Genomic DNA, 12588 nt, shown 5'->3' with positions numbered 1-12588 from the left:
TAAAAGAGCAGGTTGGCTGGTTGGGAGAGGAGAGATGGAGTTTGTTGGCTGTGCTGAGAAGAAGGCGGCAGTGCTGTGAGGGGCTGTGTGTGAGAAGGTACGGAACCTTTGCAATAGGACAGCAACAAGGTAGGGCAAAAGAAATACTACTGCCAACCAAAAACTTAATAATAAAAATACAAGTCACTTCTGCAGGAGGTGACAGAAAAGGAGAGGGGAAAAAACCCACCCACCTTCCAAATTATTTACTGCAAGGGCAAATATTTTATTGTCTCCAGCTGTTAGATGACTCACAAGTTACTGAAACCCAACCCTATCAGGTATTTAGAACTATTCTCTTGATGGGGGGTGACCATCCTATATGTGTAACAGTTCTGCAGTGATACTCTATAGACTGCAACTTCAATTTCATACAAAATGTATTTGACATTTACACCTACACAAATAGCAGTGAGTTACTACTGCCTCTTGTTCAAGTTTGCAGGAGTAAAAACTGCTCCCAGGCTGATGCTAGGTCCTGGATATTGGACTGGAATGTTGTTTCTGAGAGATGCTACAGCCTGGCTATGGTGCCAAGTACTCACACAGAGAAACTGCCATGCAGGATCATTGTGAGGGTTTGAAAAAGTGGCTGATAGGGCCTTTTAAAAATGGTGAATCATTATCTTAGAGGAGCATTCTTCTGGTCTTCCCCAGGGACTGGTATTTCAAGTCCAAGGGTTAATTTATTCAGTGATTACATAAATGTGAATCATAACTGATTAAAATGTGTGGATGACATAGAATGGTGAATAATAAGAATACAGCAGCTCTGGAATGTGATTTACTTGTTAAGTCAAGCACATTTAAATATTTCAGAGCAGCAAATTGTGAATTACACTTAAGAGCAAGAAATGTAAAACACAGATGACAGTCTGGCAAGCAGCATTGCCAGAAGCATTGAGAGATCACTAAAGATGGGTAATGACTGCATTTTCCAGTGCAATGCTTAGAAGGATAATGGTTAAGTGGGAGTATGTGATTATATCACAAGGTGGTCTTAGAGAGAACAGCATGGACACACAGTTCTGATATCTACAGCTGAAACAAGACTGGAAATTCAGAGACAAGCCAGAAAAGTGATTTGAGAAACAGAAGGAATGCCTTACCCTAGAGGATGATACCATCTGGTGAGCAGGTGAAAAACAAATTGAAAAGTGACTTGACTACTGTGTTTACTACTTTCACAGACAGAAAATTATAGCAAGAACTAATGACACAAAGTTGCCTTCTCCCTGGACCTGCCAGTTACAGGTTTCAATGAATCAGATGTGCCAGAGGGGTGCAGCTGCCAGAGCAGGAGAGGCAGCCATAACTGGGGCAGAAATTTGGAGGCAATTAACCAGACACTGTGGTTAACAATAACTACCAACAGCCATAATGAAAGTTTCAATAACGTAATTTTCCAACAAAAAAGAACATTAAAAATCTAGAAACATATCACAGTTTAAAAAAATATCATAAAACATGCAACATAACTTTGTGAGGAAAATAAATGAAGTAATATAATCTTATAATCATAATATCAATCAATATTAATATTTTCTGGCACACTGTATGATAGTGTAAAACAAACCACCTTATTTTGTATTTCATATCAGCTGCCAAAAGCTGATTATTTTGCAATCCTAATCATTATAGTTTATAAACATTTCCAGTTTCCATGGGTTTTTTTGACATTAACTCCAAGAAATTAATTCATAGTTTACATAGGACTTAATTATTGTCATATCCTAATGCATGGTACAAACTGTTATTTCCCACTGATGAGCTTTAATTAAACTAAACCAGACTTTCAGGAAAAGATAATGTAGTGGAAAGTGTTCTTCCTTCATTGATTCCCCGGTCCTACCACATTTAAGAGTTAAATCTGTCTCCTTGTTGAAAAAGATAAAGGACAACTGATTGTGTAAGGTTTTGTTGTGCATGGTGAAGCCCCAAAACTGTTAACCCATATGTTTATCATTTTTTACTATTGCACAAAAACCTCTTTGTTTTCAGATCTGCATGTACTCTATAGTTTCTCTCACAAAATATTGAGGGGGAAAATCAGTCTTTGTCTTATTTGACAAAGGCCTAAAATCTAAAAAATCTAATTTCCTAACACAATTCTTCATTTGCATAACAGACACAAAGGAATGAGGTAGGTCATTTACTCGCTAGCATCACATTTGGCAATAAATACAGGCTCCTACATTTGAAAAAGCAGTGGGGTGGTGGTAAAATGCAGGTCCATCTGAGTCCTGAAGAAAACAAGCCTGTGGTTTTCAAATGCAAGCTCCTGTGTTGAGAGGTCCAGCAGGCACATTTTTGTTCCACAAGAAATACATTTATAAAGCACAGCTTGCATATTCTCTAGGGATTTGTTAAAGAAAGAAGATCAAAAGCAATGATGTGATCACACTGTACACTAAGGATGTATATAAAATAACCCAAAAAACTAAAATAGCAATGGGTGTCAGAAAAACGTGGATTCAACTAATTTTAAAAGGTCCAGAAAAACCGCATGCACGCTTCCCTAGATGATAGTGTGTTTAAACTGCATTCTTTATTTTTAAACCTCTGAAGAATGGAATATACATTATAACTTTTTAAGTCAATCCCATCATGTTTTTAGCACTCTGCTTCATCTTTCCAATAGACAAGGAGACACCAAGCTTTTACAAACACCTTTACTGGAATATTGAAGCAAGTGGCTCCCAGTTTTGTGTAATTTTGCAGCAGTGTGAGCAGAGGCATAAGCCAGCAGGGTGAAAACAAAAAAGTAGAATGATGTTCACAGGGAAAAGATGAAGCTCTGAAAGCTCCTTCTGTTTTTAGGCTAATGCTTCAGTCAAATAAAGCAAAGTATAGCTGCAGGATGGGAGTGGAAGTTGACAAAGCAGAGGATAATGGCCATCTTTGAAATCTGATTAAAGAGGCTGCTTCCACCATGGAGAGTTCAGGCAGGCAGTGCAGATGGATTCAGCAAGGCTTAAGTACCAGTCCCTGCTAAAAACTGAACAAGACAGGGATTTCAGCTTCTGTTCACCTGCCATAATCAAATATATTGTTTTTACTCCTTTTTAGAGGGAAGAGGAGAAATACTGAATTTCAACAGGGATAAAGAAGTAAAAGCTCCTACAAAACATGTACAAAAAAGGAATCTGAACTACTTCCACATCTCAAGTAATATTTGAGTCATTCTGCATGTCATTAACACCTTACTTTTTGTTAGAAGCCTGATCTCATCTGCACTTTCACTGGATTGCCTGTTTTGACAGTTATACCAATTGCATGTGAAGCAGCACTAAAATTCAGGTGTGTTCTTGAGTAAGCAAAACACTGTGAAGTTGTGTAAGGGACTTGTCGAGTAGATGAAGTGGCATTTGAGGTCTGAAGAGCAGCTGACATGACAGTACAGAGTGGAAGATCTTTTAAGAGTTTAAGCCCTTCTGAAATACTTCACTGTTATTTCCTGTGCAACAGACAAACACTTACTAGTTGATTCCAAAATATTATACTACTGCTTCTGTGACTAGTGCAACTCAAGCAGTAGATTTTGAGCTTCTAGCTTGTGATCAAGCTGCAGCCTGAGAACGCAGTCATCCCAAAAGATGTTGCTGCATGGGCAGATATGTATGCAAGTCCTTCAAAACAAAAACCAGCAGAATTTACATGTTCTTTTTTTCCATTTCGCACTGTTGCCTCTGTAAGCAGTTTAACAGATAACACTGCTGCAAACAATCCTAACATATAATGCTTCTTCATTAAAGAGATGAAGAGTAAGACCCTGTATCCTACATGGTTTTATCACAGCTTTGTGTTTAAAAGCGTATGAAAAGTATAATACATGCATCAAACCAAACCACGTTTATTTCATCAGTCACAAGTGCAAATATAGCAACAAGTCAGATCAGCAAATTACAACACAGAGAAGAATGTAATGTAAATGCTAAGTACACTGACAGACCAACTTCAAGAGAGCAGCAAAAACCAGTGTCTTCAAATAAAAATTTCTATTCTTTTTACCTGTAATCTAAAATAACATAATAAATCTAGATCAGGAATGTCTCTGATAACTCATGTTTAGCCAGGTATTCTGTTATTAGCTGTTCACATTATCCAGTGTGCAAAAGACCTGTCAAAGCTTCCTAGTAACAGACATTTTGGTTTTAAGCAATTTTTACCCAATATTTAAATAATACAGTGCTGATGCTAGTTAATAACTTCTGCTATTTGATATTATAAATTTAAGAATATATATTTAAAAAAACTAAGACCAACTTCGGTGTACATACATAATTCTACCCGGATCCAAAAATGGGCAACATTATAGATAAACCTGTTTTTTTCTTGTCAGAAAAAAAAAGATAGACACAAATCGTCTCTGTTTTTACCATCATCTTTAAATTTGTAGTTAAAATATATGCAGTACTTATGTATAAAATAGAAAACATTCCCATTAGAAAGATACTGCAGTTCAATTAGCTGTTTTTCCCTACCTCTCAGTAGCCAGGGAACAAGATTTATGCTAAACACCCAATCACTATTTTGCTTTACAGAAAAGCAAAGGTTGACTTTTACACTGGAAATTTAGTTAGCCTTCTTATTCGTTATGCATTGTTTCTTCTTCTCTTTTTCTTGATAGGCAATGAATTGAGAGTCTGTACCAAAGAGTCTGTCCCACCATGTGAAGGTCGAGGCGTAGTTGCCAATAAAGTTCATGTGATGGAAATCATGGAAACGGGCCCCAGCATAGAAAGGCACCAAATGAAGAGGGTTCAGCGGGACATCGTAGCCACTGCAGGGCAGGGAAAAAAAAAGCAGCTAGGGTAAGGATTTTTCTGAGACATAAACTACAAAATATAGACATTAACTTGTCATTTCTAGGAAAGAAGTATATTTTATAGTATTCTAAGGTCCTAAGGTAATCACTATGATACTGGCTTAACATGAAGACAAGTTCCCCCCACTTCTAGCCAAATGACTGTAGATTATCTCACAATGGCTTTGGCAATTGCTTTTCAGCTCAGTTTACTAGGCAATGCAAAAAACTTTTAAGCAGGTAACTTAAAAAATCACAGTGGCTGCCTTCCTGCTGGCTTAGCAGTTTTAACTTAGAGTGACTCTAGGAAGGAGGAACAAGAAGTAACATTAAGTATAAGCTATGGCCATCAGCACAGCAGCTCATTAGAGAGCATATCAAATCACTGCAAGTTCTTCAAATATTTAAAATCCAAAATATACGATTAAAGTAAGATTAAAAGCAGAACAGTGCTCTAGAGGGATTCCAACTCCTTTGCTTGGTAGTACTGGGAAGCCTCTTACCACCACCTAGTGGGGAGAGTGCAAGGCAATTCATTATAAACCCCCCCACGTGGAGAACAAGCTAAAATGACAATTATAATAGGAAATTTGTATTTTTTATCAATGAGTTTATGGTATGTCACAACATATACTTTAGGAAGTCTACAAGCAAAACATGACTAAACCTGGAATGCTTTACACCATTAATTTACCGGTAGCTTATGTTCCATTGAAACGTCCGATACTCAATTTGCAATAAGACCCTATGTGCTTCATAATATATTTACAAATACAAGGTCAAATGTTAATAATATCATTTCCAAAAAAAACTATTAGTGTCCCCTGCCTCTTGAACACAGCAAAGAAAATCTCATTCATGTGCAGATGAACTACACTAAGCCCACTGGGATTTGCCCTAAGATTTTGGAGCCAATTTGTCAGTTTTACTACAGCAACATGAAGTCTTGTCCTTTTTATTGACAATAAATAAACAAACAAATAAACAAAAGAAATGTATGCATTTGTTTTAAACACATTTGTATGCATGTGTTTTCAGTGGTCACAGAACACAAAGTTTCTCTTGAGCAAGAAAACAGTCTGACAAAATATTAAACAGAAATAACTCTTGGCTGGAATATCACCTCTTGTAATTGATTTTTGGTGTTCCAATCTGCCTAAGATCACTTGCACACCAAATAGCAATAACTAGACATCACAACCAGGTGCCTAGCTTCTCTAACCCTCCTTGAGATGCTCTAGATGATAGTCCACACTCCTTTTAATCAGCAAGACCTGCTGCTAACACTACCTCAAAACAGAGAAGAGTGCTAACTCTTAAGGTTGTCTCATTCTTTGTAAGACACAGAAACACACTTTAGTGCAAAATAAAAAGTACATCTCAGTGACAGAGACAGGTGAGTTTGATGTAGGGACAAGAGAAAAAACAATTATTAAGAAGCAGCGAGCATCTCTCTCACCTGTGTACATCAATGGTTTCCATCAAGCGACAGATCACCCATGCCCACAGAAGAACCACATGGTTACAGAAAACAACAATTCCAATAAAAAAGCCAGCTCCAAGGATGAGTGTTTCCAGAGGATGTGCATATTCTGCTTGCATTCCAAATGGAGACTAGAAAGAAATAACAGACAGGGAACAGTCACCATTTTCAGTTTTATGTACTCCCAAATCAGAAGCACCATTTTGCAATACTCTCCCTTTCCCATTACCCCACAAGACTACAACGGGACAAATGGAACAATGCTGTGGGCAAAGGGAATGGTGTCATTGAGCAAGGGCCATAACACATATATTTAGCTCCTCTTTGGAAAAACAGTATTCCAAGGTAATAAGGATTATCACTCTATTAGTGATTCCAAACACTTCACTACTAGTTGAAAAATTGAAAACTTTTGTTTAGGCTTACCATTACCCCAGGTCAAAGCGTTATTTCAGGAATATTAAAAGTGTTTGGCAAGCTCCTATCAGCTTTGCTATACATCCAGTCTTGGAAGCAGAAGAAAGAAGGAAGCCAAAATATTCTCAGAAGCAGGACTCACTTAGAAATTTATTATCAAAATAAAAATGAAAAACCTCTCATCTTTGAACACTTTTTAAAATAAATTTGTACCCCTCAAATGTGATTTTGAGATTGATACAAAACATATACATATATACACACACCCCAGTCATTCCTATATTTGGTTTAGCAAAAAAAGACATTCTAAAGAGTTTTCAATCACAGAACACAATATACAGAGAACAGCTTAAAAATTTTAACCCAATACAGAAGGTTATAAATAAGATCATCAGAAAAAAAGTAAGTCCATTTTGTCTTAAGGATACTTTAAAAAAATCTCTTTTTACTGTCAGGAAAAGTTTTTAGTGAAACAGCCATTAGGCTACAGATCACTTCTGTGAGAACTGCCAACCACTCTCAAGAATAATGGCCAAAAGCTGCTCCAGCTAGAGACCTGAGGGGCTGCCAAGAGCAAGAGGAAGAGAGCAGCTGCTGCTGCAGATGTCTGTACATATGCATGCAGCAATCCATACCAAGCTCCTCTATTGCTGGCAGCATGCATAAAGCATCCGTGACCCAGCAGCTTGCAGTTTCCTTTTGGCACAGCCTAGGTTACACACTGCAGCACAGAAACTCACAGCACTGACTCCTGGGCTCCACAGGCAGTGCCTCCTGAACACAGCAGTACATTTACCAAGTGCAAGCACTGCTGGATCCTACCTGGCTCCAGCCAAGCGTGGTTCATTGCCTGGTGCTCAATGCCAGCTCCAACACCACTAAATACAGAACCACCCAAAATGCATGCTCTTGACAAATTTGTGTATTTGAATTGCACAATGGGCCATACTGATTCCAGAGGCCCTCATCCAGAGCTGTAATCCCTTCCTTGGATCAAGTACATGATGCACACACCAGGGTTGTGCAAGAGCTGCCTGTCTGATCATGTTCTGGGGATTCACAGGATCTGGGTAACAGCCCACGTGGTGAGGAACTGATGAACAACCAAATCCAGACATCTACTGTTTCCCTTCCCCTAGCAATGAGACCTACATGTGCATTTTTGAAAGTCCACTTCACTTTGCTCATAAATATGATCAAACTTTAGCAAGAGTGTGATCTCTCATTTCACTGAAATGAAATCAAATTACAGGAGGTGTTTTCAGAAACAAAATGGATGACAGCTCTTGACAAAGTGCCTAAGAAAAGGCATCTAACCACGCTGTCAAAGGAATGCAAAATTCTTAGGTCTTTCAAATAAGATGTTTAAGTAAGTTCTATGAAACATATACTAAAAGCTATTATTAAAGAAAAAAAAAATCAAGTAATACATACAACAAACTCATGGTGAACCTTATGGATATACTTGTATATTCTCTTGTGATGCAGCAATCTATGCAGAAAATAGTGCCAGGCATCCTCAATCACTGCACATCCAAAACACTGGGCAACCAGAATATACCTTTAAAAAGCAGAAGATCTATTAGTTATAGAAAATACTAGCAGACATCTGTTCCTGAAATAATGTTCAGAAATGCTTATACCTATTACTGACTGAATAGCAGCGCACTACTTCTTTAACATAAAAAAATACTGATTACCAGGTAAAAAGCTGTGGTGCTTATCAGCTCATCTGTTGATATGCTGAAGTGAGTTAGCACAGGTTAACTCACAGTCAGTGTAACAAGCTGTCATGTCAATATTACAAATGCAGTCTACAGAGAACAACCACAGACTGTGTGAGACCTTGATAAAAAACCTAGAGCAGCATCAGCCATCTACACCAGAGAGCAAACAGCTCTCCAAGAAAGATGACCTTCTGAGATGAAAAAAACTACTGTTGCTGGGGGGAGTGGGGGAGAAGGGGGCACCTTAGAGCTAATCCAGCTTTGTTCAAAAGCCCATCAGCTCAGTGCAAGAAAAGAACACTGTGAAGGTGGTACATTCTCCTTTGAGGAACACTCTACTGCTATGAAATAAAACAAGGAGGAAGGTAGAGATACTTAGGAGGAATGTAAAAATTTACATAAATAAAACCCCCAGAGAGTCTAACATTTAACCCACCCAGCCAGGAATTTTGCTTTGCTTCCATAATCTCCCTCCTAATCCCCCTTCTCTCCCAGAGATTAGAACAGCTTGGGGCCATTTTAAAAAGTTCAGAAAATTCTAATTAGCTCTCACAGCAGCTAAGCAGCAAATGAAGGATGATTAACAAACACAGTTTACATTGCCAAAAAAAATTATTTCCTATTAAGAGTTGACAACACTAATTGTTAAATATTCTGCCTCCAGCTGTATGTAACTCAGCATCACCATATCAGAAAAATCTACATACCATCTTGGCATCTCTTCCCACCCATATGGGATGCTAAAATACTCTGTGAAGTAATAGGTACCACAGATCAGGGGAAGCTGAATGAAGAAGTGATTGAAGAGGAGGGTTTTGAAACACTTCCACTGTTTTTCCCATGTTTCTGGTTTATCCTAAAATGAAGCAAAAAGAATTCATTGTGTTACATGTTTCTGTTGTACACAAGTGAAGTGCTCCAAAAATTCATTTGGAGTCAGTTTAATTTCACCTTGGAAGACAAATGCCTTCCAGTAATACAGATTAACTCAAGCAACACAAATAACATGGGATTGGATTCAGTTTTATCAAAATCTCATTTTTCTAGGCTAGTGTTTTAAGATAAGCTGTCTTGTCAGACACCTCCAAACTATTTTTGTTTTTTCAGTGTTTATAGTTAGCAGGAACATTTCATACTCAACAGTTTAACACAATCCAAGTTTTCTTTACTTCTTCACACCACAGAATGCATTTCCATTGCTAAAATAATAGAGGCTGAAGAGACAAGCTTTTGAAGAAATAGTTGTCTTGAAAACATTCAGTTTTTGCAGGGAGACATTCTATCAATTACTGCAACTTTAGAAGCTGCTGTTATTAACTTCTAATTCAAATTACAATGAACTAGGGGAAACCAATGTGCCTGGATGTGCCTTTGCCCCCAGTTAGGAGTGTGCAATCCATCCCAGGCTTTCTTCATTGTCAAAAATTTTCAAAATCTTTTCAAGGGGATGTGCATAGAAGTACTTTGAAGAAGTTCACTGCTATTAAAAAAACCACACCATGCAACTATTTCATACTACTAAGACACACCTCTAGCACCAGATGCCAGTATTCTATTCACCTTTCCTTGCTGATATAAGCAACCATGTATGTAAAACTACTAACAATAAGACTGACATGCCCTTTCCTCTCTATAACACCATGGGGAAAAGCATAACTCTTCTTCAGGAGAAAAAAAATTCCTTTTCTTCCCTAATATCCATTTCTCTTTCTCTCCTCATACACAGAGTAAATTTACTAATAAAAGTAATTACTAATAAATTTACTAATAAAAGACAAGTCAGTGTATACTTCATAACTTTCTCTTACCTGTTGAATTTTATACTTTTGCATGTACGGTATAAACTGAAAGATAAATCCTGGTACACAGAGCAAAAAGTATGAAACTTCATGAACTATAAGTGATCCCCAAGTTGCAATCTGGAACTTTGTGTAGTTATCCAGCATGTAATTCCAGGCATTTTTAAATGGTTGTTGTAGGGGATTGTCGGGTAAGAAGGAGTCTATATATTCCACTGCCAGATAAGCAGAGTTCAAGATATTAACGCTGTCATTCATGGCCATGGTTCAATCATAAAACATCACAATTACAGTTCTTCTGTAGTTGTCTGTAAGTAACCTGCAAATTTTGAGAAAAATTCAATACACAGATGTTAATCTTCAGAAAAAAAAACATCACATGATAGAGTCGTTACCTAGTTTGAAATTAAAAGCTGAGAAAGGACAGGAAGGCAGATTCTCTTCATACAGAATAGCCTAAAAGAACAAAGCTTTAGATTGGTTTGAGAGGCAAACCAATTTGAGAGGCAATCAGCTCCTAGGTTTTGAGATTACGTCAAGGGAGCAAAAGAATAAAGAACAATTAATTACTAGCCAAATTTCTCTCAAGGCTTTTGCAGGATAAATTGTATTCTGTATTAAAAGAGCAATGGGAAAGTTCAAAAAATATTTAAGAGATTAATTAACTGTGATCTCTTGATTATCCAGTCCCATTTTTCTCATGGCTGTGAACCAAAATTCCTGCAAATTACATCAACACTGCAGCTACTCGAGGCAATCCACCTTTCTCTCAGTAATGGACTTTTCCTCACAGCTCCCAAAACCACAGAGGCTGCATTTCTGCAGGTGCTCTGAACTCATGCCATTTCCACAGACTAGGCTCCTAGCTGTTTTGGCCAGGAAGGGACTTTAAAACATCATTTACAGTACAACCCTCTTAGGATGGGCAGGGACATTTTTCAAGACATCAAGTGGCTCAAAGCACCATCCCACCCGGCCTTCAGACACTTACAGGGACAGGGCATACAGAACTTTTCTGCTCATCCTGTTCCAGTGCCTCACCACTCTCACTGTAAAAAGCATCATTCTTATGCCAAATCTAAACCTATCCATTTTTAGTTTAAGAACACTGCCCTGTGCTTTGTCAATACAAGCCTTTGCAGAAAGCCCCCTCTATGTACCACAGTATGGTGTCCCTTAGACCTTCTCTTCTCCAGCCTGCACAACCCAGCTCTTCCAGCCTCTCCCCACTGGTGATGTGTCCTCTGACCACCTCCAGTGCCCTCCTCTGGACCCATTTAACAGGTCCGTCTTCCACTCTCACACAGGCTTGCAACCCACAGGCCAGAGGACACGGGTCCATCCTCAGCTGGCACACTTAGTCTAAATCCGACACAAATCACGTAACCACAGGGTGGGAAAGAGCTCTGAGACCCTGTGACCATGACCCACCCATAATCCATGACCCATGACCCACCGCCACCCCACCAACCAGACCAGGGCACCAAGGGCCACATCCTTAAAGCCCTCCGGGGAGGGTGACTCCATCACCTGCCCGGGCAGCCCATTCCAATGCGTAATTAACTCTCACATATTGAGCAGCACACCAAACCAGTATCCAAAACATCAGTTATCGTTTTTCTCCCTTAGCAACAGCACGGCGATGCTGCCACTTCGTACTGGCAGCAGAAGCACCGCAGCAGACGCCAAGGCACCGCACAGCCCCAGCTCCCGGGCGGACGGAAGCGCAAGGCAACTAAACCATCGCCACCACCCGCGAACGCGGCCGGGCGGCGCCGGGGCCCCGCCAGGCGGCGGACACATACCGGCACACGCCACCCACGGGCGGGGAACGCCGAGGAGAGAACCGCTCCCTCGGGGAGCGCGCAGCCCGGCACCCACGGCCCCGCAGCCCGGCACCCGCACGCCGGGCCGCCCTCGCCCCTCACCTGGCGGCAGCAGCAGCAGCAGCAGCAGCAGCAGCAGCGGCGGCGGCGGCGGTGGCGGTGGCGGCTCCGTGCGCGCAACAACACCCGCCGGGCCGCCCGCGCCACCGCGCGCCGCCCATTGGCCGCCGCCGCCGCCCCGCCCGGCGCTGCCCCATTGGCCGGCGGGCTGCAGCGGCGCAGGGTCAGGCGGGCGGGGGGCGGCGCCGCGGCGGAGGTTCCCGCGCGGCCATTGGCTGGAGGGGTGGAGTGAGGATAGTGAGACCCCGGCCCGCGGCCAATGGGGAGGGAGGACAGCGGGTGACGCGCACGACGCCATGGGGCGGGGCCCGCCCGGGCGCGGCAGCGGCTCCGGGAGCGGCTCCGTGCCGGGGCCGGGATGGGGATCGGG

General features: G+C 40.7%; 1 protein-coding gene across 1 annotated transcript; it reads right to left on the bottom strand.

Annotated features, from left to right (window-relative positions):
• Positions 1-3876: 3876 nt before the first annotated feature.
• MSMO1 (methylsterol monooxygenase 1) lies at positions 3877-12332 on the bottom strand. Its single transcript, XM_064417639.1, has 6 exons — positions 12201-12332; positions 10282-10591; positions 9181-9329; positions 8181-8307; positions 6306-6460; positions 3877-4822 (listed from the first exon to the last, which is right to left on the bottom strand). The coding sequence occupies exons 2-6, from the start codon at positions 10534-10536 to the stop codon at positions 4615-4617; spliced, it is 894 nt and encodes a 297-aa protein (XP_064273709.1). The 5' UTR covers positions 10537-10591; positions 12201-12332; the 3' UTR covers positions 3877-4614.
• Positions 12333-12588: the final 256 nt, after the last annotated feature.

Source organism: Passer domesticus, chromosome 4, assembly GCF_036417665.1.
Source record: "Passer domesticus isolate bPasDom1 chromosome 4, bPasDom1.hap1, whole genome shotgun sequence".
NCBI lineage: Eukaryota > Metazoa > Chordata > Aves > Passeriformes > Passeridae > Passer > Passer domesticus.
Note: the sequence above shows the minus strand (reverse complement) of the source record. Positions and strands in the feature narration are given on the sequence as shown.

What these genes read in the sequence shown, in the direction of transcription:
- MSMO1 (XM_064417639.1), bottom strand. Translation starts at nt 10,536, where the DNA reads ATGGCCATGAATGACAGCGTTAATATCTTGAACTCTGCTTATCTGGCA. An exon ending in AGGTTCACCATGAGTTTGTT is followed by an intron (nt 6,461 to 8,180) that starts GTATGTATTACT and finishes ATTTCTTTCTAG; the next exon opens with TCTCCATTTGGAATGCAAGC. An exon ending in GAAACCATTGATGTACACAG is followed by an intron (nt 4,823 to 6,305) that starts GTGAGAGAGATG and finishes CCTGCCCTGCAG; the next exon opens with TGGCTACGATGTCCCGCTGA.